Below are 26,322 nucleotides of genomic sequence, written 5' to 3'. Positions count from 1 at the left end.
AATTAGGGCCAGGCCGTTTCGGAGAGAAATGAAGAAAGGCTTGGTCCTGTCCACAGGCCAGTGGAAGTCCCCCCTCCCCCACCCCCCCCAAGAGCAGTCAGTCCTATCCCTCTTCTCCCCAGTTCATTGTATCCATCCAATTTCCTGTTGGAATCACTGCCCCCCCACTCCCCCCATCACCACCCCCCCAAACCCCCCCCCCCCACCACCCACAACCACCACCGAGGTCCCAGGTTCGATCCCGGCCCCGGGTCACTGTCCGTGTGGAGTTTGCACATTCTTCCCGTGTCTGCGTGGGTGTCACCCCCACAACCCATGCTGCCCGACTAAACTACAATCTTCTACACTTCCTGGGTCCGTATCCCTCTATTCCCATCCTATTCATGTATTTGTCAAGATGCCCCTTAAATGTCCCTATCGTCCCTGCTTCCACTACCTCCTCCGGCAGCAAGTTCCAGGCACCCACTACCCTCTGCGTAAAAAACTTGCCTCGTACATCTCCTCTAAACCTTGCCCCTCTCACCTTAAACCTATGCCCCCTAGTAATTGACCCCTCTACCCTGGGGAAAAGCCTCTGACTATCCACTCTGTCTATGCCCCTCATAATTTTGTAGACCTCTATCAGGTCTCCCCTCAACCTCCGTCGTTCCAGTGAGAACAAACCGAGTTTATTCAACCGCTCCTCATAGCTAATGCCCTCCATACCAGGCAACATTCTGGTAAATCTCTTCTGCACCCTCTCTAAAGCCTCCACATCCTACTGGTAGTGTGGCGACCAGAATTGAACACTATACTCCAAGTGTGGCCTAACTAAGGTTCTATATAGCTGCAACATGACTTGCCAATTCTTATACTCAATGCCCGGGCCAACGTAGGCAAGCATGCCGTATGCCTTCTTGACTACCTTCTCCACCTGTGTTGCCCCTTTCAATGACCTGTGGACCTGTACTCCTAGATCTCTTTGACTTTCAATACTCTTGAGGGTTCTACCATTCACTGTATATTCCCTACCTGCATTAGTCCTTCCAAAATGCATTACCTCACATTTGTCCGGATTAAACTCCATCTGCCATCTCTCCGTTCAAGTCTCCAAACAATCTAAATCCTGCTGTATCCTCCGACAGTCCTCATTGCTATCCGCAATTCCACCAACCTTTGTGTCGTCTGCAAACTTACTAATCAGACCAGTTACATTTTCCTCCAAATCATTTATATATACTACAAAGAGCAAAGGTCCCAGCACTGATCCCTGTGGAACACCACTGGTCACAGCCCTCCAATGAGAAAAGCATCCTTCCATTGCTACTCTCTGCCTTCTATGGCCTAGCCAGTTCTGTATCCACCTTGCCAGCTCACCCCTGATCCCATGTGACTTCACCTTTTGTACTAGTCTACCATGAGGGACCTTGTCAAAGGCCTTACTGAAGTCCATATAGACAACATCCACTGCCCTGCCTGCATCAATCATCTTAGTGACCTCCTCAAAAAACTATCAATTTAGTGAGACACGACCTCCCCTTCACAAAACCGTGCTGCTTCTCACTAATACGTCCATTTGCTTCCAAATGGGAGTAGATCCTGTCTCGAAGAATTCTCTCCAGTAATTTCCATACCACTGAAGTAAGGCTCACCGGCCTGTAGTTCCCGGGATTATCCTTGCTACCCTTCTTAAACAGAGGAACAACATTGGCTATTCTCCAGTCCTCCGGGACATCCCCTGAAGACAGCGAGGATCCAAAGATTTCTGTCAAGGCCTCAGCAATTTCCTCTCCAGCCTCCTTCAGTATTCTGGGGTAGATCCCATCAGGCCTTGGGGACTTATCTACCTTAATAGTTTTTAAGACACCCAACACCTCGTCTTTTTGGATCACAATGTGACCCAGGCTATCTACACCCCCTTCTCCAGACTCAACATCTACCAATTCCTTCTCTTTGGTGAATACCGATGCAAAGTATTCATTTAGTACCTCGCCTATTTCCTCTGGCTCCACACAGATTCCCTTGCCTATCCTTCAGTGGGCCAACCCTTTCCCTGGCTACCCTCTTGCTTTTTATGTACGTGTAAAAAGCCTTGGGATTTTCCTTAACCCTATTTGCCAATGACTTTTCGTGACCCCTTCTAGCCCTCCTGACTCCTTGCTTAAGTTCCTTCCTACTTTCCTTATATTCCACGCAGGCTTCGTCTGTTCCCAGCCTTTTAGCCCTGACAAATGCCTCCTTTTTCTTTTTGACGAGGCCTACAATATCCCTCGTCATCCAAGGTTCCCGGAAATTGCCGTATTTATCCTTCTTCCTCACAGGAATATGCCGGTCCTGTATTCCTTTCAACTGCCACTTGAAAGCCTCCCACATGTCAGATGTTGATTTGCCCTCAAACATCTGCCCCCAATCTATGTTCTTCAGTTCCCGCCTAATATTGTTATAATTAGCCTTCCCCCAATTTAGCACATTCATCCTAGGACCACTCCTATCCTTGTCCACCAGTACTTTAAAACTTACTGAATTGTGGTCACTGTTACCGAAATGCTCCCCTACTGAAACATCTACCACCTGGCCGTGCTCATTCCCCAATTTCAGGTCCAGTACCGCCCCTTCCCTAGTTGGACTGTCTACATATTGTTTTAAGAAGCCCTCCTGGATGCTCCTTACAAACTCCGCCCCGTCTAAGCCCCTGGCACTAAGTGAGTCCCAGTCAATATTGGGGAAGTTGAAGTCTCCCATCACCACAACCCTGTTGTTTTTACTCTTTTCCAAAATCTGTCTACCTATCTGCTCCTCTATCTCCCGCTGGCTGTTGGGAGGCCTGTAGTATAACCCCAACATTGTGACTGCACCCTTCTTATTCCTGATCTCTACCCATATAGCCTCACTGCCCTCGGAGGTGTCCTCTCGCAGTACAGCTGTGATATTCTCCCGAACCAGTAGCGCAACTCCGCCTACCCTTTTACATCCCCCTCTATCCCGCCTGAAACATCTAAATCCTGGAACGTTTAGCTGCCAATCCTGCCCTTCCCTCAACCAGGTCTCTGTAATGGCAACAACATCATAGTTCCAAGTACTAATCCAAGCTCTAAATTCATCTGCCTTACCCGTAATACTTCTTGCATTAAAACATATGCATTTCAGGCCACCAGACCCGCTGTGTTCAGCAATCTCTCCCTGTCTGCTCTGCCTCAGAGCCATACTGCCCTATTCCCTAGTTCTCCCTCAATGCTCTCACCTTCTGACCTATTGCTCCCTTGCCCACCCCCCTGCCATACTAGTTTAAACTAGGTGGATTGGCCGTGATAAATTGCCCTTAGTGTCCAAAATTTGCCTTAGTGTTGGGTGGGGTTGTGGGGATAGGGTGGAGGTGTTGACCTTGGGTAGGGTGCTCTTTCCAGGAGCCGGTGCAGACTCGATGGGCCGAGTGGCCTCCTTCTGCACTGTAAATTCTATGATAATCTATGATTAATCGAGGACAAAAGTTCGGCACAACATCGTGGGCCGAAGGGCCTGTTCTGTGGATCAGGAACTTAAGCAAGGAGTCAGGAGGGCTAGAAGGGGTCATGAAAAGTCATTGGCAAATAGGGTTAAGGAAAATCCCAAGGCTTTTTACACGTACATAAAAAGCAAGAGGGTAGCCAGGGAAAGGGTTGGCCCACTGAAGGATAGGCAAGGGAATCTATGTGTGGAGCCAGAGGAAATGGGCGAGGTACTAAATGAATACTTTGCATCAGTATTCACCAAAGAGAAGGAATTGGTAGATGTTGAGTCTGGAGAAGGGGGTGTAGATAGCCTGGGTCACATTGTGATCCAAAAAGACGAGGTGTTGGGTGTCTTAAAAAATATTAAGGTAGATAAGTCCCCAGGGCCTGATGGGATCTACCCCAGAATACTGAAGGAGGCTGGAGAGGAAATTGCTGAGGCCTTGACAGAAATCTTTGGATCTCGCTGTCTTCAGGGGATGTCCCGGAGGACTGGAGAATAGCCAATGTTGTTCCTCTGTTTAAGAAGGGTAGCAAGGATAATCCCGGGAACTACAGGCCGGTGAGCCTTACTTCAGTGGTAGGGAAATTACTGGAGAGAATTCTTCGAGACAGGATCTACTCCCATTTGGAAGCAAATGGACGTATTAGTGAGAGGCAGCACGGTTTTGTGAAGGGGAGGTCGTGTCTCACTAACTTGATAGAGTTTTTCGAGGAGGTCACTAAGATGATTGATGCAGGTAAGGCAGTAGATGTTGTCTATATGGACTTCAGTAAGGCCTTTGACAAGGTCCCTCATGGTAGACTAGTACAAAAGGTGAAGTCACACGGGATCAGGGGTGAACTGGCAAGGTGGATACAGAACTGGCTAGGCCATAGAAGGCAGAGGGTAGCAATGGAGGGATGCTTTTCTAATTGGAGGGCTGTGACCAGTGGTGTTCCACAGGGATCAGTGCTGGGACCTTTGCTCTTTGTAGTATATATAAATGATTTGGAGGAAAATGTAACTGGTCTGATTAGTAAGTTTGCAGACGACACAAAGGTTGGTGGAATTGCGGATAGCGATGAGGACTGTCTGAGGATACAGCAGGATTTAGATTGTCTGGAGACTTGGGCGGAGAGATGGCAGATGGAGTTTAATCCGGACAAATGTGAGGTAATGCATTTTGGAAGGGCTAATGCAGGTAGGGAATATACAGTGAATGGTAGAACCCTCAAGAGTATTGAAAGTCAAAGAGATCTAGGAGTACAGGTCCACAGGTCATTGAAAGGGGCAACACAGGTGGAGAAGGTAGTCAAGAAGGAATACGGCATGCTTGCCTTCATTGGCCGGGGCATTGAGTATAAGAATTGGCAAGTCATGTTGCAGCTGTATAGAACCTTAGTTAGGCCACACTTGGAGTATAGTGTTCAATTCTGGTCGCCACACTACCAGAAGGATGTGGAGGCTTTAGAGAGGGTGCAGAAGAGATTTACCAGAATGTTGCCTGGTATGGAGGGCATAAGCTATGAGGAGCGATTGAATAAACTCGGTTTGTTCTCACTGGAACGAAGGAGGTTGAGGGGCGACCTGATAGAGGTATACAAAATTATGAGGGGCATAGACAGAGTGGATAGTCAGAGGCTTTTCCCCAGGGTAGAGGGGTCAATTACTAGGGGGCATAGGTTTAAGGTGAGAGGGGCAAGGTTTAGAGTAGATGTACGAGGCAAGTTTTTTACGCAGAGGGTAGTGGGTGCCTGGAACTCACTACCGGAGGAGGTAGTGGAAGCAGGGACGATAGGGACATTTAAGGGGCATCTTGACAAATATATGAATAGGATGGGAATAGAAGGATACGGACCCAGGAAGTGTAGAAGATTGTAGTTTAGTCGGGCAGCATGGTCGGCACGGGCTTGGAGGGCCGAAGGGCCTGTTCCTGTGCTGTACATTTCTTTGTTCTTTGTGCTGTATTGTCTCTGTTCCATGTTTGGGTGTGAGCCTCCAGGTCGCTCGCTGTGCCTGCACTCGCCAGCGTTAACCCACTTTGCTATTTGTGGGATCTTGCTGTTCCCCACCTGGGTAACGCAGTTCCTGCGACAGGAGTTCACATTGGCGAAGCATCCAGTGGCCCAGTGGAAGGTGCTGTGTAAATGCCGGTCCCTGCGGCCACCTCAGGGGGTGGGGGGGAGGGGTGGAGCTCGCTTTCCGAGTCCTTTCTGAAGAGACGACGCACGCGCTCGAAACGCTAACTCTTGCTTTCTCGCTCCACAGACCCTGCTGGGTTTCCCCCAGAATTTTCCACCTCCCAACTTGTCCATTCCCAGGGCCTCAAAATTGCAGTCGCTCCCTCAAGTGTAACAATGGCATAGATTATCATAGAATTTACAGTGCAGAAGGAGGCCATTCGGCCCGTCGAGTCTACACCGGCTCTTGGAAAGAGCACCCTACCCAGGCCCACACCCCCACCCTATCCCCCATAACCCAGTAACCCCACCCAACACTAAGGGCAATTTTGGACACTTAAGGGCAATTTATCACGGCCAATCCACCTAACCTGCACATCTTTGGACTGTGGGAGGAAACCGGAGCACCCGGAGGAAACCCACGCAGACACGGGGAGGACGTGCAGACTCCGCACAGACAGTGACCCAAGCCGGAATCGAACCTGGGACCCTGAAGCTGTGAAGCAATTGTGCTAACCACAATGCTACCGTGCCGCCCAACAATGTCGGTGTCCCAACAATCTGCCAGCTATCAAACCCAAGGAGCCAACAGTGCATGGTGCCTCATACAAGCGAATAGCCCTCCCCGTGTCCTCCGCGTTGATCAAACAGGCTCGAAATATAATTAAAAGCAGTCTCCTCACCTGGCAGTGGAAGCAGTTCTTTAAAGCGGGCACAAAGTGCCTGGTATTCGCAGGTTTTCATGCGATTGACTTCGGGAGGCGGCGTCCAGCACAGATTCTCCTTGATACCTGGGGAATGGACAGCAGCGAGGTCAGCGGGTCTCTCACTGGGAAGCAGCAACACTGGCTGCCTGGAGCAGGCTGGTCAAAGTGGCCGCCTCTCCCCACGCCCGACAGCCGGCTCACACACTCGGCTCAGGAGTCGGAAGGGCCGACGTCGGAACACGCCCCATCGCGCACTCAAGCCCAGCTCCGCAGCCCACCAGGGCAGTGCTGAAGGAGCGCTGCTTGCGGCCCTGCCTTTCAAACAAGCCGCTAAATACGGAGGTCCCTCTCGGGTGGATATAAAAGATGCCGTGACCATCACCATTTTGGAATCCCTGGGCCAATAACAACATGGCCTGGAGCAGGCAATGTGATCATTGTTACTGTGGGAGCTTGCTGTGCGCAAACCGACTCTTTCCTCTCCCCCCCCCCGCCCCCATTCCCTGTACAACAGCAGCGACTAGTATCCCATTGGGCTGTTCAGCGTTTTGGGATGTTGAGGCCAGGAAAGGCGCTTTCTTTCCTCTGCTCTGGCACGGATCCGGCTAAGGGTTACCAGAGAAATAATGCTCGGTGTACAGTACAGCCAACTCAGGGTTAAACGAAGGCCCATCCACACGGTCATCGGACGCCAGGCATTTCTGAACCGCATTCCACTTACCATCAACCACGTCGGCCTTTTCCACATCGCCTTGGCAACGTAGATGGCCGCCATCGCCTCCGATGGCCAGGACGTCGTTGGCCACGATGGTCACCTGCAAGACACGAGGGAGCGTTTGTCCTGAGGATTCTGGTTTGGAACTCAAAGCAAGGAAGGGGGGGGGGGATGATGACCATTCGGCCCATCGAATCCATTTAAGACATCGGGAGGTCAAAAGGAATTGGGCGAGGGAACGGCAGACATTTTAACTGGAATCTTCTTTAAAACTTTCCCACTTCAGGAATTGTCCCAATTGGCTGTAAAATTGTAAATGGAATTCCATTATTGAAGAAAAGAGTGACAGAAAGAAACCGCTATAAATAGTAAAAAGCAAGGTACAGCGTGGTAAAAAGGAGTGGGGCCAATTAGGGGCCCCAAAGGGAATTGTCACATGGAGGATGGGGGCATGGCAGAGGTGTCAAATTGATATTTTGCCAAGGTCCATCATGGTGTCATAGTCGGAAACTCTGCCACTATGAGGGTTCAAAACTGATAAGGAGGTGTTATATAGACTATACAGAAAGTTGACAAGGAACTGGGACCAGATGAGATGCATCCAAGGATATTGAAGGAAGTGAGAATGGAAATCGCAGGGGCGATGGCGACAATGGTTGTAAATTGGGAGACGGGAGTGTGCAGCGGGACCTGGGTGTCCTCGTGCACCAGTCGCTGAAGGTAAGCTGCAGGTGCAGCAGGCGGTAAAGAAGGCTAATGGTATGTTGGCCGTCATTGCGAGAGGTTTAGAGTATAGAAGCAGGGATGTGTTGCTGCAATTGTACAGGGCCTTGGTGAGGCCACACTCGGAGTATTGTGGGCAGTTTTGGTCTCCTTCTCTGAGGAAGGATGTTCTTGCTTTCGAGGGAGAACAGCGAAGGTTTACCCGACTGATTCCAGGGATGGTGGACTGTCCTACGAGGAGAGATTGAACAGGTTGGGATTGTTCTCGATGGAGTTCAGAAGAATGAGGGGGGATCTCATAGAGACTTATAAAATTCTAACAGGACTGGACAGGGTAGACGCAGGGAAGATGTTACCAATGATGGGTGTGTCCAGAACCAGGGGTCACAGTCTGAGGATTCAGGGTAAACCATTTCGGACAGACATAAGGAGACATTTCTTCACATAGAGAGCGGTGAGCCTGTGGAATTCATTACCACAGGAAGTAGTTGCTGCTAAAACTTTGAATATATTCAAGAGGCGGCTGGATATAGCACTCGGGGAGAATGGGATCAAAGGCTATGGGGAGAAAGCAGGATTAGGCTATTGAGTTGGATGATCAGCCATGATGGTGATGAATGGCGGAGCAGGCTCGAAGGGCCAACAGGCCTCCTCCTGCTCCTATCTTCTATGTGTCTATGTAATCTTCCTGTCTTCCCGAAACTCGGGGGGGGGGGGGGGGAAAGAGATTCCAGAGGGCTGGAAAATTGCAAATGTTATGCCTTGTCCAAAATATAAGGATAAGCCCTGGCAATGACAAACCGGTCAGTTTAACATCAGTGGTGAAAAGCTTCTGGAAACAAATTGTTCGGGATAGAATTCGTAGCAGTGTGGAAAAATTTGGGTTGATTAGGAAGAGCCAGAATGGATTTCGAAAGGGAAAATAGTGTTCAACTAACCAGCTGCAGTTTTTCTGAGGAGGTAAGAAAGGGTTGATGAGGGTGATGCTGTCGATGTGGTGTACATGGACTTCCAGAAGACATTCGATACAGTGACACACGACAGACTTGTGAGAAAAGTTACAGCTCGTGGAAAAAAAGGGTCAGCAGCAACGTGGAGACAGAATTCGCTGAACAACAGGTCAATGGGTATTTTTCGGGCTGGAGGAAGGTTCCCCAGAGGTCGGTTTTGAGATGCTTGCTTTTCGTGATACATATCAATGATCTAGACCTTGGTGTGAAGGGGAGAATTTCAAAGTTTGCTGATGACACAAAACTTGGGAGTAATGTAAACCGTGAGGGGACAGTGCAGAACTTCAAAAGGACACGGACAAGGTGATCGAGTTAGGAACCAGTGTGGAGAATTATTGTGAAAACTGTCATTTGTAGGAAGAACATGGAGAGATGATATAAAATAAGGGGTACAATTCTTAAGGGGTGCAGGACAGGTGGAGAGAGCAGTTAATAAGCAGAGAGTATTCAGGGTTTTATTAATAGGGACAGAGAGTCCAAGAGCAAAGAGGTTGCGTTGAATCTATACAAGGCACGAGTTGGACCTCAGCTAGAATATTGTGCACAGTTCTGGGCGTCACACTATAGGAAGGATGTGGACACATTGGCGAGAGCGCAGTGGTTCACAAGAATGGTTCAGGGGTGAGAAACTTCAGTTATGAGGCAGATTGGAGAGGTTGGGACTGTTCTCCACGGAGAGAAGATGAGAGGAGATTTTGACAAAGATGTTCAGAATTGTGAGGGAAGGCTGGACAGAGTAGATCGGGAGAAACTGTTCCCGCTCGGAAAAGGATCGAGAACGCGAGGGGCGCAGATTGAAAGTGATTTGCGAAAGAAGCAAATGTGACAAGAGAAAAAAAAACTTGTTCCCCCCAGCGAGTGGCTGGGGTCTGGAATTCACGGCCTGGGAGTGAGGTGGAGGCCGGTTCAATCGAGGAGGCGTTTGAGAGGTCGTTCGATAGTTATTGGAATAGACACAATGTGCAGGGGTACGGGGATAAGCCAAGGGAGCGGCACTGAGTCACGATCCTCGTACGGAGAGCTGGGGTAGACACCATGGGCCGAATGGCCTCCTTCTGCACCATTAAAAATTCTGAATTATTCGACCTTTTCGTCCAATAAGAGTCGTGGGGAAGTTATTGAAATCTATAATTAATTTTGGGCAGCACGGTAGCATTGTGGATAGCACAGTTGCTTCACAGCTTCAGGGTCCCAGGTTCGATTCCCCGCTGGGTCACTGTCTGTGCGGAGTCTGCATGTTCTCCCCGTGTCTGCGTGGGTTTCCTCCGGGTGTTCCGGTTTCCTCCCACAGCCCAAAGATGTGCAGGTTAGGTGGATTGGCCATGATAAATTGCCCTTAGTGTTGGGTGGGGTTACTGGGTTATGGGGATAGGGTGGAGGTGTTGATCTTGGGTAGGGTGCTCTTTCCAAGAGCCGGTGCAGTCTCAATGGGCCGAATGGTCTCCTTCTGCACTGTAAATTCGATGATAATCTATCAATTAAGGACGGAGCACTAAACTCAGAGATTGAGTTCCGGAGTCGGGAGGTCATGTTGCAGCTGTACAGAACTCTGGTACGGCCGCATTTGGAGTATTGCGTACAGTTCTGGTCACTGCATTATCGGAAGGACGTGGAGGCTTTGGAGCGGGTGCAGAGGAGATTTACCAGGATGTTGCCTGGTATGGAGGGAAAATCTTATGAGGAAAGGCTGATGGACTTGAGGTTGTTTTCGTTGGAGAGAAGAAGGTTAAGAGGAGACTTAATAGAGGCATACAAAATGATCAGGGGGTTGGATAGGGTGGACAGTGAGAGCCTTCTCCCGCGGATGGAAATGGCTGGCATGAGGGGACATAGCTTTAAACTGAGGGGTAATAGACATAGGACAGAGGTCAGAGGTAGGTTCTTTACGCAAAGAGTGGTGAGGCCGTGGAATGCCCTACCTGCTACAGTAGTGAACTCGCCAACATTGAGGGCATTTAAAAGTTTATTGAATAAACATATGGATGATAATGGCATAGTGTAGGTTAGATGGCTTTTGTTTCGGTGCAACATCGTGGGCCGAAGGGCCTGTACTGCGCTGTATTGTTCTATGTTCTATGTTCTAAAGGCAAAGGGATCAGACCGAGCAAACAATTGTGAAGCATCGGTTTTCTTAAATAAATTTGAGTATCCAATAATTTGGGTTTTTCCCAAATAAAGGGGCAATTTAGTGGCCTACCCTGCACATAATTTTTTGGTTACGAGGCACATACTCGTGCGACTCGGCCAACGTTGTCTACCTCATACGCTGCAGGAAAGGATGTCCCGAAGCGTGGTACATTGTCGAGACCATGCAGACGCTGCGACAACGAATGAACGGACATCGCGCGACAATCACCAGGCAGGGATGTTCCCTTCCAGTCGGGGAACACTTCAGCAGTCAAGGGCATTCAGCCTCTGATCTCCGGGTAAGCGTTCTCCAAGGCAGCCTTCAGGACCCGCGACAACGCAGAATCGCCGAGCAGAAACTTATAGCCAAGTTCCGCACACATGAGTGCGGCCTCAACCGGGACCTGGGATTCATGTCGCATTACATTCATCCCCCACCATCTGGCCTGCAAAATCCTACCAACTGTCCTGGCTTGGTACAATTCACACCTCTTTAACCTGGGGTTACCCCATCTCTGGATCTGTAAAGATTTAATCACCTGCTAATGCTCGCATTCCAAGCATTGTTTGGCATCTTTGAATGTGTCTATATATGTGTTTCTGGAACAGACCTCTTCATTCACCTGAGGAAGGAGCAGCGCTCCGAAAGCTAGTGACATCGAAACAAACCTGTTGGACTTTAACCTGGTGTCGTAAGACTTTGTACTATAATTTTTTGGGTTATGGGGGTGAGACCCAGGCAGACACGGGGAGAATGTGCAAACTCCACACAGACAGTGACCCAGGGCCGGGATCGAACCAGGGACCTCGCCTGCCAAGCTCATATCAAAGCTCCAAAACCTAGGACTTGGCTCCCCACTCTGCAACTGGATCCTCAACTTTCTGACCAACAGACCACAATCAGTAAGAATAAACAACAACACCTCCTCCACAATAGTCCTCAACACCGGCGCCCCGCAAGGCTGCGTACTTAGCCCCCTACTCTACGCGCTATACACACACGACTGCGTGGCAAAACTTGGTTCCAACTCCATCGACAAGTTTGCTGACGTTACGACCATAGGGGGCCGGATCTCGAATAACGATGAGTTAGAATACAGGAGGGAGATAGAGAACCTAGTGGAGTGGTGTAGCGATAACAATCTCTCCCTCAATGCCAGCAAAACTAAAGAGCTGGTCATTGACTTCAGGAAGCAAAGTACTGTACACACCCCTGTCAGCATAAACGGGGCCGAGGTGGAGATGGTTAGCAGTTTCAAATTCCTAGGGGTGCACATCACCAAAATCTGTCCTGGTCCACCCACGTCGACGCTACCACCAAGAAAGCACAACAGCGCCTATACCTCCTCAGGAAACTAAGGAGATTCGGCATGTCCATATTAACCCTTACCAACTTTTACAGATGCACCATAGAAAGCATCCTATCAGGCTGCATCACAGCCTGGTATGGCAACTGCTCGGCCCAGGACCGCAAGAAACTTCAGAGAGTCGTGAACACCGCCCAGTCCATCACACGAACCCGCCTCCCATCCATTGACTCCATCTACACCTCCCGCTGCCTGGGGAAAGCGGGCAGCATAATCAATGATCCCTCCCACCCGGCTTACTCACTCTTCCAACTTCTTCCATCGGGCAGGAGATACAGAAGTCTGAGAACACGCACAAACACACTCAAAAACAGCTTCTTCCCCACTGTCACCAGACTCCTAAACGACCCTCTTATGGACTGACCTCATTAACACTACACCCTGTATGCTTCATCCGATGCCAGTGCTTATGTAGTTACATTGGATATGTTGTGTTGCCCTATTATGTATTTTCTTTTATTCCCTTTTCTTCCCATGCATTTAATGATCTGTTGAGCTGCTCGCAGAAAAATACTTTTCACTGTACCTCGGTACACGTGACAATAAACAAATCCAAACAAATCCATCCATCCATTGGGCAGCAGTGCTAACCCACTGCGCCACCGTGCCGCATCTGTGAGGGTGAAGGCGAAGTATGGCAAGTTTACGGAACCTTGGATAACGAGGGATTAAGGAAAATTCCAAGGCTTTTTATACGTATATAAAGAGCAAGCAGGTACCCAGGGAAAGGGTTAGCCCACTGAAGGATAGGCAAGGGAATCTATGTGTGGAGCCAGAGGAAATGGGCGAGGTACTAAATGAATACTTTGCATCAGTATTCACCAAAGAGAAGGAATTGGTAGATGTTGAGTCTGGAGAAGGGTGTGTAGATAGCCTGGGTCACATTGTGATCCAAAAAGACGAGGTGTCGGGCGTCTTGAAAAATATTAAGTTAGATAAGTCCCCAGGGCCTGATGGGATCTACCCCAGAATACTGAAGGAGGCTGGAGAGGAAATTGCTGAGGCCTTGACAGAAATCTTTGGATCCTCACTGTCTTCAGGTGATGTCCCGGAGGACTGGAGAATAGCCAATGTTGTTCCTCTGTTTAAGAAGGGTAGCAAGGATAATCCAGGGAACAACAGGCCGGTGAGCCTTACTTCAGTGGTTGGGAAATTATTCTAGATGATTCTTCGAGACAGGATTTACTCCCACTTGGAAATATATGGACGTATTAGCGAGAGGCAACATGTTTTTGTGAAGGGAGGTTGTGTCGAACCAACTTGATAGAGTTTTTCGAGGAAGTGACGAACATGATTGATGAAGGTGGGCAGTAGATGTTGTTTACATGGACTTCAGCAAGGTCTTTGACAAGGTCCCTCATGGTAGACTCGTACAAAAGGTGAAGTCACACAGGATCAGAGGTGAGCTGGCAAGATGGATACAGAACTGGCTAGGTCATAGAAGGCAGAGAGTAGCAATGGAAGGGTGCTTTTCCGATTCGAGGGCTGTGACGAGTGGTGTTCCGCAGGGATCAGTGCTGGGACCTTCTACCGGAGATTGTACACCTCCGAGCCCCCCGACGGGGACGCGGGAATGAAACAGTTTCTTGACAGACTCGAACTACCAGTGGTGGGGGAAGACAGACAGAGGGGAGCTGGAAGCACCAATAGACCTGCGAGAAATCATGGAGAGCATCAGCTCCATGCAGGCGGGGAAGGCACTGGGATCGGACGGGTTCCCGGCGGACTGCTACAAAAAATTCGCAGCAGTCCTGGCCCCACACCGAAGGGACACGTTCGCGGACTCACTGGCAAGGGGCACCCTGCCCTCCACGCTAGCACAGGCCACAATCTCACTGATACCCAAAAAAGATAAAGACCTGACGGAATGCGGATCATACAGACCCATTTCACTGCTGAACGTGGATGCGAAAATACTCGCAGAGGTCCTGGCCAAAAGGCTGGGTTCTGGACAGTGTAATGCATTTTGGAAGGTCTGATACAGTGAATGGTAGAACCCTTAAGAGTATTGAAAGTCAGAGAGATCTAGGTGTACAGGTCCATAGGTCACTGAAAGGGGGAACACAGGTGGAGAAGGTAGTCAAGAAGGCATACGGCATGCTTGCCTTCATTGGCCGGGGCATTGAGCATGAAAATTGACAAGAGAAAGTGCTGGAAAATCTCAGCAGGTCTGGCAGCATCTGTAAGGGAGAGAAAAGAGCGAACGTTTTGAGTCCGATAGCTCGAAACGTTGGCTCTTTTTTCTCCCTACAGACGCTGTCAGACCTGCTGAGATTTTCCAGCACTTTCTCTTTCGTTTCAGATTCCAGCATCCGCAGTCATTTGCTTTTATGAAAATTGACCAGTCATGCGGTGGCTGGAGACATTGTGAAGCATCCGCGAGTCGGAGAGCATCGTGGACAGCACGTACAGAGAGGTGGTCACACCGCAGGCTCAGACTCTGCAGGCAGGAAGGGAATGTGACCACCAGGCAGAACAAGAGAGCGAGGCAGGTAGTGCAGGAATCTCCTGTGGCCATTCCCCTGCGGAACAGATATACCATTTTGGTGTAGGAGGGAGGGTTTCCGTTATCTGGACCACTGGGAGCTCTTCCGGGGCAGGTGTGACCTGTATAAGAAGGACGGGTTGCATCTAAACTGGAGAGGCATAAATATCCTGGCCGCGAGGTTTGCTAGTGTCACACGGGAGGGTTTAAACTAGTATGGCAGGGGGGTGGGCACGGGAGCAATAGGTCAGAAGGTGAGAGCATTGAGGGAGAACTAGGGAATAGGGACAGTGGGGCTCTGAGGCAGAGCAGACAGGGAGAAGTTGCTGAACACAGTGGGTCTGGTGGCCTGAAGTGCATATGTTTTAATGCAAGAAGTATTACGGGTAAGGCAGATGAATTTAGAGCTTGGATTAGTACTTGGAACTATGATGCTGTTGCCATTACATCCCTGGTTGAGGGAAGGGCAGGATTGGCAGCTAAACGTTCCAGGATTTAGATGTTTCAGGCGGGATAGAGGGGGATGTAAAAGGGGTGGCGGTGTTGCGCTACTGGTTAGGGAGAATATCACAGCTGTACTGCGGGAGGACACCTCAGAGGGCAGTGAGGCTATATGGGTAGAGATCAGGAATAAGAAGGGTGCAGTCACAATGTTGGGGGTTTACTACAGGCCTCCCAACAGCCAGCAGGAGATAGAGGAGCAGATAGGTAGACAGATTTTGGAAAAGAGTAAAAACAACAGGGTTGTGGTGATGGGATACTTCAACTTCCCCAATATTGACTGGGACTCACTTATTGCCAGGGGCTTAGACGGGGCGGAGTTTGTAAGGAGCATCCAGGAGGGCTTCTTAAAACAATATGTAGACAGTCCAACTAGGGAAGGGGCGGTACTGGACCTGGTATTGGGGAATGAGCCCAGCCAGGTGGTAGATGTTTCAGTAGGGGAGCATTTCGGGAACAGTGACCACAACTCAGTAAGTTTTAAAGTGCTGGTGGACAAGGATAAGAGTGGTCCTAGGATGAATGTGCTAAATTGGGGGAAGGCTAATTATAACAATATTAGGCGGGAACTGAAGAACATAGATTGGGGGCGGATGTTAGAGGGCAAATCAACATCTGACATGTGGGAGGCTTTCAAGTGGCAGTTGAAAGGAATTCAGGACTGGCATGTTCCTGTGAGGAAGAAGGATAAATACGGCAATTTTCGGGAACCTTGGATAACGAGAGATATTGTAGGCCTCGTCGAAAAGAAAAAGGAGGCATTTGTCAGGGCTAAAAGGCTGGGAACAGACGAAGCCTGTGTGGAATATAAGGAAAGTAGGAAGGAACTTAAGCAAGGAGTCAGGAGGGCGAGAAGGGGTCACGAAAAGACATTGGCAAATAGGGTTAAGGAAAATCCCAAGGCTTTTTACACGTACATAAAAAGCAAGAGGGTAGCCAGGGAAAGGGTTGGCCCACTGAAGGATAGGCAAGGGAATCTATGTGTGGAGCCTGAGGAAATGGGCGAGGTACTAAATGATTACTTTGCATCAGTATTCACCAAAGAGAAGAAATTGGTAGATGTTGAGTCTGGAGAAGGGTGTGTAGATAGCCTGGGTCATATTGAGATCCAAAAAGACGAGGTGTTGGGTGTCTTAAAAAATATTAAGGTAGATAGGTCCCCAGGGCCTGATGGGATCTATCCCAGAATACTGAAGGAGGCTGGAGAGGAAATTGCTGAGGCCTTGACAGGAATCTTTGGATCCTCACTGTCTTCAGGTGATGTCCCGGAGGACTGGAGAATAGCCAATGTTGTTCCTCTGTTTAAGAAGGGTAGCAAGGATAATCCCGGGAACTACAGGCCGGTGAGCCTTACTTCAGTGGTAGGGAAATTACTGGAGAGAATTCTTTGAGACATGATCTACTCCCATTTGGAAGCAAATGGACGTATTAGTGAGAGGCAGCATGGTTTTGTGAAGGGGGGGTCGTGTCTCACTAACTTGTTAAGAGTTTTTCGTGGAGGTCACTAAGAGGATTGATGCAGGTAGGGCAGTGGGTGTTGTCTATATGGACTTCAGTAAGGCCTTTGACAAGGTCCCTCATGGTAGACTAGTACAAAAGGTGAAGTCACACGGGATCAAGGGTGAGCTGGCAAGGTGGATACAGAACTGGCTAGGTCATAGAAGGCAGAGAGTAGCAATGGAAGGATGCTTTTCTAATTGGAGGGCTGTGACCAGTGGTGTTCCACAGGGATCAGTGCTGGGACCTTTGCTCTTTGTAGTATATATAAATGATTTGGAGGAAAATGTAACTGGTCTGATCAGTAAGTTTGCAGATGACAGAAAGGTTGGTGGAATTGCGGATAGCGATGAGGACTGTCAGAGGATACAGCAGGATTTAGATTGTTTGGAGACTTGGGCGGAGAGATGGCAGATGGAGTTTAATCCGGACAAATGTGAGGTAATGCATTTTGGAAGGTTTAATGCAGGTAGGGAATATGCAGTGAATGGTAGAACCCTCAAGAGTATTGAAAGTCAAAGAGATCTAGGAGTACAGGTCCACAGGTCATTGAAAGGGGCAACACAGGTGGAGAAGGTAGTCAAGAAGGCATACGGCATGCTTGCCTTCATTGGCCGGGGCATTGAGTATAAGAATTGGCAAGTCATGTTGCAGCTGTGTAGAACCTTAGTTAGGCCACACTTGGAGTATAGCGTTCAATTCTGGTCGCCACACTACCAGAAGGATGTGGAGGCTTTAGAGAGGGTGCAGAAGAGATTTACCAGAATGTTGCCTGGTATGGAGGGCATTAGCTATGAGGAGCGGTTGAATAAACTCGGTTTGTTCTCACTGGAACGAAGGAGGTTGAGGGGAGACCTGATAGAGGTATACAAAATTATGAGGGGCATAGACAGAGTGGATAGTCAGAGGCTTTTCCCCGGGGTAGCGGGGTCAATTACTAGGGGGCATAGGTTTAAGGTGAGAGGGGCAAGGTTTAGAGTAGATTTACGAGGCAAGTTTTTTTACCCAGAGGGTAGTGGGTGCCTGGAACTCGCTACCGGAGGATGTGGTGGAAGCAGGGACGATAGTGACATTTAAGGGGCATCTTGACAAATACATGAATAGGATGGAAATAGAAGGATATGGACCCAGGAAGTGTAGAAGATTGTAGTTTAGTCGGGCAGCATGGTCGGCACGGGCTTGGAGGGCCGAAGGGCCTGTTCCTGTGCTGTACATTTCTTTGTTCTTTGATACTCTCGAGGGTAATGGCCTCTCAGGGGAAAACAGCAATAACCAAACTCGTGGCACCACGGTTGGTTCTGCTGCAGAGGGGAGGGGTGATAAGTGTGACAGTGCAATAGTTATCGGGGATTCAATTGTAAAGGGAATAGACAGGCATTTCTGTGGACGCAAACGAGACTCCAGGATGGTGTGTTGCCTCCCTGGTGCTAGGGTCAAGGCTGTCTCGGAGCGGGTACAGGACATTCTGGAGGGAGAGGGTGAACAGCCAATGATCGTGGTACACATCGGTACAAACGACATAGGTAAAAAAAGGGATGAGGTCCGAAAAGCAGAATACAGGGAGCTAGGAAGGAAGTTAAGAAATCGGACCTCAAAGGTAGTGATCTCAGGATTAATATCGGTGCCACGTGCCAGTCAGAGTAGAAATGACAGGAGAGATAGGATGAACATGTGGCTGAAGGGATGGTGTCGGGGGAGGTTTTCAGATTCCTGGGGCATTGGGACCGGTTCTGGAGGAGGAATTCCTGGAGTGTGTACGGGATGGTTTTCTTGACCAATATGTGGAGGAACCAACCAGAGAACAGGCCATCTTAGACTGGGTACTGTGTAATGAGAAGGGAATCGTTGCCAATCTGGCTGTACAAGACCGGTGTCGGAGGCGCAGCCAGAGCGAGTGAGGCGCAGCCAGAGCGAGTGAGGCGCAGCCAGAGCGAGTGAGGCGCAGCCAGAGCGAGTGAGGCGCAGCCAGAGCGAGTGAGGCGCAGCCAGAGCGAGTGAGGCGCAGCCAGAGCGAGTGAGGCGCAGCCAGAGCGAGTGAGGCGCAGCCAGAGCGAGTGAGGCGCAGCCAGAGCGAGTGAGGCGCAGCCAGAGCGAGTGAGGCGCAGCCAGAGCGAGTGAGGCGCAGCCAGAGCGAGTGAGGCGCAGCCAGAGCGAGTGAGGCGCAGCCAGAGCGAGTGAGGCGCAGCCAGAGCGAGTGAGGCGCAGCCAGAGCGAGTGAGGCGCAGCCAGAGCGAGTGAGGCGCAGCCAGAGCGAGTGAGGCGCAGCCAGAGCGAGTGAGGCGCAGCCAGAGCGAGTGAGGCGCAGCCAGAGCGAGTGAGGCGCAGCCAGAGCGAGTGAGGCGCAGCCAGAGCGAGTGAGGCGCAGCCAGAGCGAGTGAGGCGCAGCCAGAGCGAGTGAGGCGCAGCCAGAGCGAGTGAGGCGCAGCCAGAGCGAGTGAGGCGCAGCCAGAGCGAGTGAGGCGCAGCCAGAGCGAGTGAGGCGCAGCCAGAGCGAGTGAGGCGCAGCCAGAGCGAGTGAGGCGCAGCCAGAGCGAGTGAGGCGCAGCCAGAGCGAGTGAGGCGCAGCCAGAGCGAGTGAGGCGCAGCCAGAGCGAGTGAGGCGCAGCCAGAGCGAGTGAGGCGCAGCCAGAGCGAGTGAGACGCAGCCAGAGCGAGTGAGACGCAGCCAGAGCGAGTGAGACGCAGCCAGAGCGAGTGAGACGCAGCCAGAGCGAGTGAGACACAGCCAGAGCGAGTGAGACACAGCCAGAGCGAGTGAGACACAGCCAGAGCGAGTGAGACACAGCCAGAGCGAGTGAGACACAGCCAGAGCGAGTGAGACACAGACAGAGCGAGTGAGACACAGCCAGAGCGAGTGAGACACAGCCAGAGCGAGTGAGACACAGCCAGAGCGAGTGAGACACAGCCAGAGCGAGTGAGACACAGACAGAGCGAGTGAGACACAGACAGAGCGAGTGAGACACAGACAGAGCGAGTGAGACACAGACAGAGCGAGTGAGACACAGACAGAGCGAGTGAGACACAGACAGAGCGAGTGAGACACAGACAGAGCGAGTGAGACACAGATTGAGCGAGTGAGACACAGACAGAGTGAGTGAGGAAGTTGAGGGGAGACCTGATAGAGGTCTACAAAATTATGAGGGGCATAGACAGAGTGGATAGTCAGAGGCTTTTTCCCGGGGTAGAAGGGTCAATTACTAGGGGGCATAGGTTTAAGGTGCGAGGGGCAAGGTTTAGAGGACATGTACGAGGCACGTTTTTTACGCAGAGGGTAGTGGGTGCCTGGAACTCGCTACCGGAGGAGGTGGTGGAAGCAGGGACGATAGTGACATTTAAGGGGCATCTTGACAAATACATGAACAGGATGGGAATAGAGGGATATGGACCCCGGAAGTGTAGAAGATTGTAGTTTAGTTGGACAGCATGGTCGGCACGGGCTTGGAAGGGCCGAAGGGCCTGTTCCTGTGCTGTAATTTGCTTTGTTCTGGGAGCTCAGAGATTGTATACAACAGGAGCTTTTAGGCATCAGAGTGATTGGGGTGGAGCTGGTCCAATGCGTCCACTGAAGGTCCCCAGCTGCGCCCCCATCCCCTTCGCTCCAGAGGAGTCACTCACCTGTTCACATTGACCGTAAAGGTCAATGACGACGTAACACGGGTTGGGAATGTCTTGGGCAGCCACACCTTGGTCCATTCCATTCACAAACAGGTGCAGGCCGTGGGTGTTGTCCACCAGGAGTCCGAGGACAGTTCCCTCTGGGCAGGTGTCCAGGTTGGGACCATAATTGTCACATATCTAAACACACAACAAAAAAACGGAAGAGGAATGAACGTGGCGGCCCAATTCTAGGACGCTCTTGATTTAACGGATTGTATTGAGCACTGAGCAGTCACTCCCTATCGCCATCACTGCCCTTGGTGCCAACACACACGGGACAGGGTGTCTGGCTCAATTCTAATTGATGAGCTGGGAAGACAGAATTCACAGCGTGCCATTCAGCCCATCAGGCCTGAGACAGCGTGCGGACAGAATCGTCAAACTCCCACAGCCCGTCGAGGCTGCACCGACCCATTGCAAGAGCACCCTGTATTATTCCTTGTATCTGAATGAAGCTTGTAGTCTTACAGTTGAAGTAGATGCTTTATGTCTATGAGTTTGTTCTCTCTCCAGCGCTTACACTATGTTACATCTGAGCTGCCTGTCTGTGTCCTGCTCACCAGCTGCTGTTCCTGTGAAGAGTGCCCTGACTTCCTGTTTGTCTATGTATACATACATCTCTGGTGCTCCCTTCTAGTGGTTACTTAGTTGTAGTGTATTTACATTAACCCCTTGTGTATATACAGTGATGCATATCGCTACATCCCCCCCCTTTTTCTTTTTACATATTTTCTGTACTTTGAAGAAAATTATACAAAACATGTAGATAAATGATGATATGTACAAGTTGTGATGATATTGATGATTATACAAAGCCAATTAATATTTATGTGTCCAATCTTAATTTTAAAAAATTATGAGTCCAAACTTCATGAATTTGTGTGGTTGAGTTTTTTTCTTCTGTTGTTGACGTGGTGATGTTGATATTGTAACTTCTTTGTGAATATCATCAGTGTTCTTGTTTTTAAGTTAGCAACAAATCATCACAAGGTGTTCGAATGGTCGAACCACTGATGTTGACTGACGTGGACTTTGTTCTGTGCTTGTGGTATCGATTTAGTGTGTCATCTGCCTTGAAAGCTGGTGTGCTTGTTTATTCCGGAGCAAATGTGAACTCGTGAGATTTGTTGTCATGCCACGGTGTGCTTGTAGTCTTGTCATTGTTTTGGAGTGTGCTGTTGCATTGTCCTTCACGTGCAGTGTTGTACAGGTCGTTGTTTCATTGTTGTTGTTTCTGTCTTTGTTGTTTTTGTTGTCGTACTTGTTATTGTTTTTATTGTGCTTGTTGTTTCTGTTTTTGTCTGATATGTTTCTTGTTGTTGTTGTTCTTGTCCTTTTTTCTGTTGTGCTTTTTGTTCTTGTTGCTCTCAATGACTGTTCCGTGTGGATAATTTGAGTCATTCTCAAATTTATTGGTGTCAGTGTCCTTTGAGGTATCTGATGTTTCATGGAGCGTTTCTTCTTGAGGATTGGGAGAATGATCTGATGTTGCATTGATGTTGGTGACATCAGTCATTTGTGGTGGATTTGATTCCTCTTCTTTGCTTCCTTGGTGCTCCCCTTCTGGAGTCAAAATCGTCAAGATTGCATTTTCTTGTGGGTAGTTTGGAGTAGATGAGGTTTCAATTGATGCGGTCTCACTGGACTCAAGAGTGGTTGTGGTTTGATTGTCAAGTGCTTTTGTACAGACGAGCTGAGATCTGTCAGTCTCACTGTGATCTTGCACATCTTGTATGGGAATTGTGATTTCTTCGTCACTTGTCTCACATACAGCGGGTAGACTTACATTGTCTTCTTGTTGATTATGTGAGCTTGGTAGACTTTCCTAGTCTGTTTCTGGTTGCTCAGATAAGTTTGATAGACCTTCATGGTCTTGTTCGTGCAGGGACTTCGCTCGGGAGTCTTTAGTTGCTTCCATTTTGGGGTTTGTCAACGAGCTCTCTGTGGAGGCTTGTGTCGCTCTCTGGGTGGTGTCTTTCATCGCTCTCTGCGTGGAGTCGTGCCGTGGTCTCTTTGTGGAGTCGATCTGTGCGCTCTCAACGGAGTCGTTCAGTACTTGCTGTGTGGCTTCGTTTTCTTGGGTATTTGACAGCTTGCTGTCACCCAATGTATCGACGATCTGCCATTTCATCGTGATTCATCTACCATGAGTGGTAACTTCTTCGGACCCGTGGAGAAGAACTTTTTCGCCGTTTTTCCTTGTTAAAAACTTATTTTTTTCTTGCAATCTGCACTTGTCAATCGAGATTTCCAGCATTAAACCTTTTTGTTCTGATAATGATTGTTTGAGTTTCGCATCACTGATTCCTTGTGCAATTTGGTCTCCGAGCATTGAATGTCTTAAAGCAGCATTGTTACTGGTGTTACAGTGATCTTCAAATATTTTAAGTATTACTTCTAATTTGGTGTTGACTTCACCTTTCAAGTAATGAAAGCAGTTATAGATTTCTCTAGCTTCATGTCCTGCTAGTAGAAGTGTTATTTTCATTTCTTCTGAGGCCGTGCTCAACTCATGATCTGCGATATACAGTTCGAACGTTTGTTTAAAAGTTTTCCATCTATGATTTAAATTACCAGTTGTTTTAAGCTGCGGTGGAGTTCCAACGAGTTTCATCGACTAAGCGAAGTCTCCCCACGTACGAGTTTTCTTCTGTTTTCGATCTTGTGTAACCTTCTAGTAAGCGTTCTGAAGTTTCCTGGTACCATATATTATTCCTTGTGTCTGAATAAAGCTCACAGTCTTACAGGTGAAGTAGATGCTTTATTTGCATGAGTTTGTTCTCTCTCCAGCGCTTACACTATGTTACATCTGAGCTGCCTGTCTGTGTCCTGCTCACCAGCTGCCGTTCCTGTGAAGAGAGAGAGGCTGACTTCCTGTTTGTCTATGTATACATACATCTCTGGCGCTCCCTTCTAGTGGTTACTTAGTTGTAGTGTATTTACATTAACGCCTTGTGTATATACAGTGATGCATATCACTACACAGCCCACCTCGGCCCAATTCCCCGCTTTGTTTCTGCAACCTCACCCTCAGGGGCAAGTTATCACGGCCAATCCACCTAACCTGCACATCTTGTGGGAGGAAACCCACGCAGACACGGGGGAGAACGTGCAGACAAGGGGACATAAATTTAAGGTGAAAGGTGGAAGATATAGGAGGGATATCAGAGGTAGGTTCTTTACCCAGAGAGTAGTGGGGGCATGGAATGCACTGCCTGTGGAAGTAGTTGAGTCGGAAACATTAGGGACCTTCAAGCAGCTGTTGGATAGGTACATGGATTACGGTAAAATGATATAGTGTAGATTTATTTGTTCTTAAGGACAGCACGGTAGCATTGTGGACAGCACAATTGCTTCACAGCTCCAAGGTCCCAGGTTCGATTCCGGCTTGGGTCACTGTCTGTGCGGAGTCTGCACATCCTCCCCGTGTCTGCGTGGGTTTCCTCCGAGTGCTCCGGTTTCCTCCCACAGTCCAAAGATGTGCAGGTTAGGTGGATTGGCCATGATAAATTGCCCTTAGTGTCCAAAATTACCCTTAGTGTTGGGTGGAGGTGTTGACTTTGGATAGGGTGCTCTTTCCAAGAGCCGGTGTAGACTCAATGGGCCGAATGGCCTCCTTCTGCACTGTAAATTCAATGATAATCTAGGACAAAGGTTCGGCACAACATCGTGGGCCGAAGGGCTTGTTCTGTGCTCTATGTTCTATGTTCTATGACTCCGCACAGACAGTGACCCGAGGCCGGAATGGCACCCGGGCCCCTGGAGCTGTGAGATTAAGAGCTAACCGCTGTGCCACCCTGAGAACTCCCCAGTCTCCGACGCACTCTCTCTCTCCAGTATGTCTCCACTTCCGACTTGGCATATTCCTAGAGGATCTGCTTCCATGGTTCGATCAGGCTTCCGATCACAACAACCTCATGGCGTATAATTCCCTGCTCATTGAACGAATGACTCGGCCTCATTTCTACCTCCCAGTCTTGGACTCCTCCACCTAACTTCTGTCATCTCAACTGATGCCTCTGGAAAGGAGTCTCCGCGCTTTGTTTGCTGTTATTTCTGAATGCCGCCATTAACCTGCGTCACCATGATTCACTGATTTGCACACCTGTGGTTTGAAGAAGAATAAACTGGGTGGGGAGAACATAGTCCAGCTCACTGTTGAGTTCACAGGCCCGACACGCCATCCAACACCAGGATCCCTGACTTAATATGTAGATAGGCCGACTCGGGGGGAGGCCATATTGGACTTGTTGCTCGGCAACGAACCAGGCCAGGTGTCAGATGTCTCGGTGGAAGATTTCAGTGACAATGACCACAACTCCTTGACCTTTACCATAGTCATGGAGAGGGATAGGAACAGACAGTATGGGAAGGTATTTAATTGGGGGAGGGGGATTATACTGCCATTAGACAGGAGCTGAGGAGCATAAAGTGGGAACAATTGTTCTTGGGGAAATGCACAACAGTAATGTGGGGGTTGTTTAAGGAGCACTTGCTGCGAGCGCTGGATAGTTTTGTCCCACTGAGATGAGGAAGGAATGGGAGGGTGAAGGAGCCTCGGATGACAAGAGAAGTGGAGCTTCTAGTCAAGAGGAAGAAGGAAGCTTACGTAAGATTGAGGAAGGAAGGATCTGACTCGGCTCTAGAGGGTTACAAGCTAGCCAGGAAGGACTTCGGGGAGTTAGAAGGGGGCATGAAAAAGCCCTGGCGGGAAGGATTAGGGAAAACCCCAAGGCGTGCTACACTTGTGATAAATAAGAGGATGATCAGAGTGAGAGTAGGGCCGATCAGGGATAGTGGAGGGAACTTGTGCCTAGACTCTGAGGCGATGGGGGAGGCCCTAAATGAATATTTTGCTTCAGTATTCACTAGAGAGAGGGACCTTGTTGCCCATGAGAACAGTGTGAACCAGGTTAATAGACTCGATCAGGTTGATATTAAGAAGGAGGATGTGCTTGAAATTTTGAAAAGCATCAGGATAGATAAGTTCCCTGGGCCTGACGGGATGTACCCAAGGTTCCTATGGGAAGCGAGGGAGGAGATTGTTGCGCCGTTGGCGATGATCTTTGCGTCCTCACTCTCCACTGCAGTAGTACCGGATGATTGGAGGGAGGTGAATGTTGTTCCCCTGTTCAAGAAAGGGAATAGGGATATCCCTGGGAATTACAGACCCATCAGTCTTACGTCTGTGGTGAGCAGAATATTGGAAAGGATTCTGAGATAGGATTTATGATTATTTAGAAAAACATAGTTTGATTAAAGATAGTCAGCGTGTCTTTGTGAGGGGCAGGTCCTGCCTCACAAACCTCATTGAATTCTTTGAGGATGTGACGAGACACATTGATGAAGGTCGGGCAGTGGATGTGGTGTATATGGATTTCAGTAAGGCATTTGATAAGGTTCCCCATGGTAGGCTCATTCAGAAAGTTAGGGGGTATGGGATACAGGGAAATTTGGCTGTCTGGATACAGAATTGGCTGGCCGAAAGACGACAGCGAGTGGTAGTGGATGGAAAGTATTCCGCCTGGAGGTTGGTGACCAGTGGTGTCCCGCAAGGATCTGTTCTGGGACCTCTGCTCTTTGTGGTTTTTATAAATGCCTTGGATGAGGAAGTGGAAGGGTGGGTTAGTAAGTTTGCCGAAGACACGAAGGTTGGTGGAGTTGTCGATAGTGTTGAGGGTTGTTGCAGGTTACAACAGGACATTGACAGGATGCAGAGCTGGGCTGAGAAGTGGCAGATGGAGTTCAACCTACATAAAATTGAAGTGATTCATTTTGGACGGTCGAATTTGAATGTTGAATCCAGGGTAAAAGGCAGGATTCTTGGAAGTGTGGAGGAAGAGAGGGATCTTGGGGTCCACGTACACAGATCCCTCAAAGTTGCCACCCAGGTTGATAGGGTT

General features: G+C 49.3%; 1 protein-coding gene across 1 annotated transcript in view; it reads right to left on the bottom strand.

Moving 5' to 3' along the window:
• Nucleotides 1-26,322, bottom strand: part of neurl4 (neuralized E3 ubiquitin protein ligase 4) — a 203,993-nt gene that overhangs the window by 19,978 nt on the left and 157,693 nt on the right. Inside the window, 3 exon segments of the mRNA XM_072493516.1 lie at nucleotides 6,314-6,421; nucleotides 7,059-7,152; nucleotides 20,378-20,557. Of these exon segments, the coding sequence (XP_072349617.1) occupies nucleotides 6,314-6,421; nucleotides 7,059-7,152; nucleotides 20,378-20,557 (382 nt within the window).

Source organism: Scyliorhinus torazame, chromosome 31 (genome assembly GCF_047496885.1).
Source record: "Scyliorhinus torazame isolate Kashiwa2021f chromosome 31, sScyTor2.1, whole genome shotgun sequence".
Taxonomy (NCBI): Eukaryota; Metazoa; Chordata; class Chondrichthyes; order Carcharhiniformes; family Scyliorhinidae; genus Scyliorhinus; species Scyliorhinus torazame.
The sequence above is the reverse complement of the archived record's forward strand: the minus strand, read 5'-3'. Positions and strand labels throughout refer to the sequence as shown.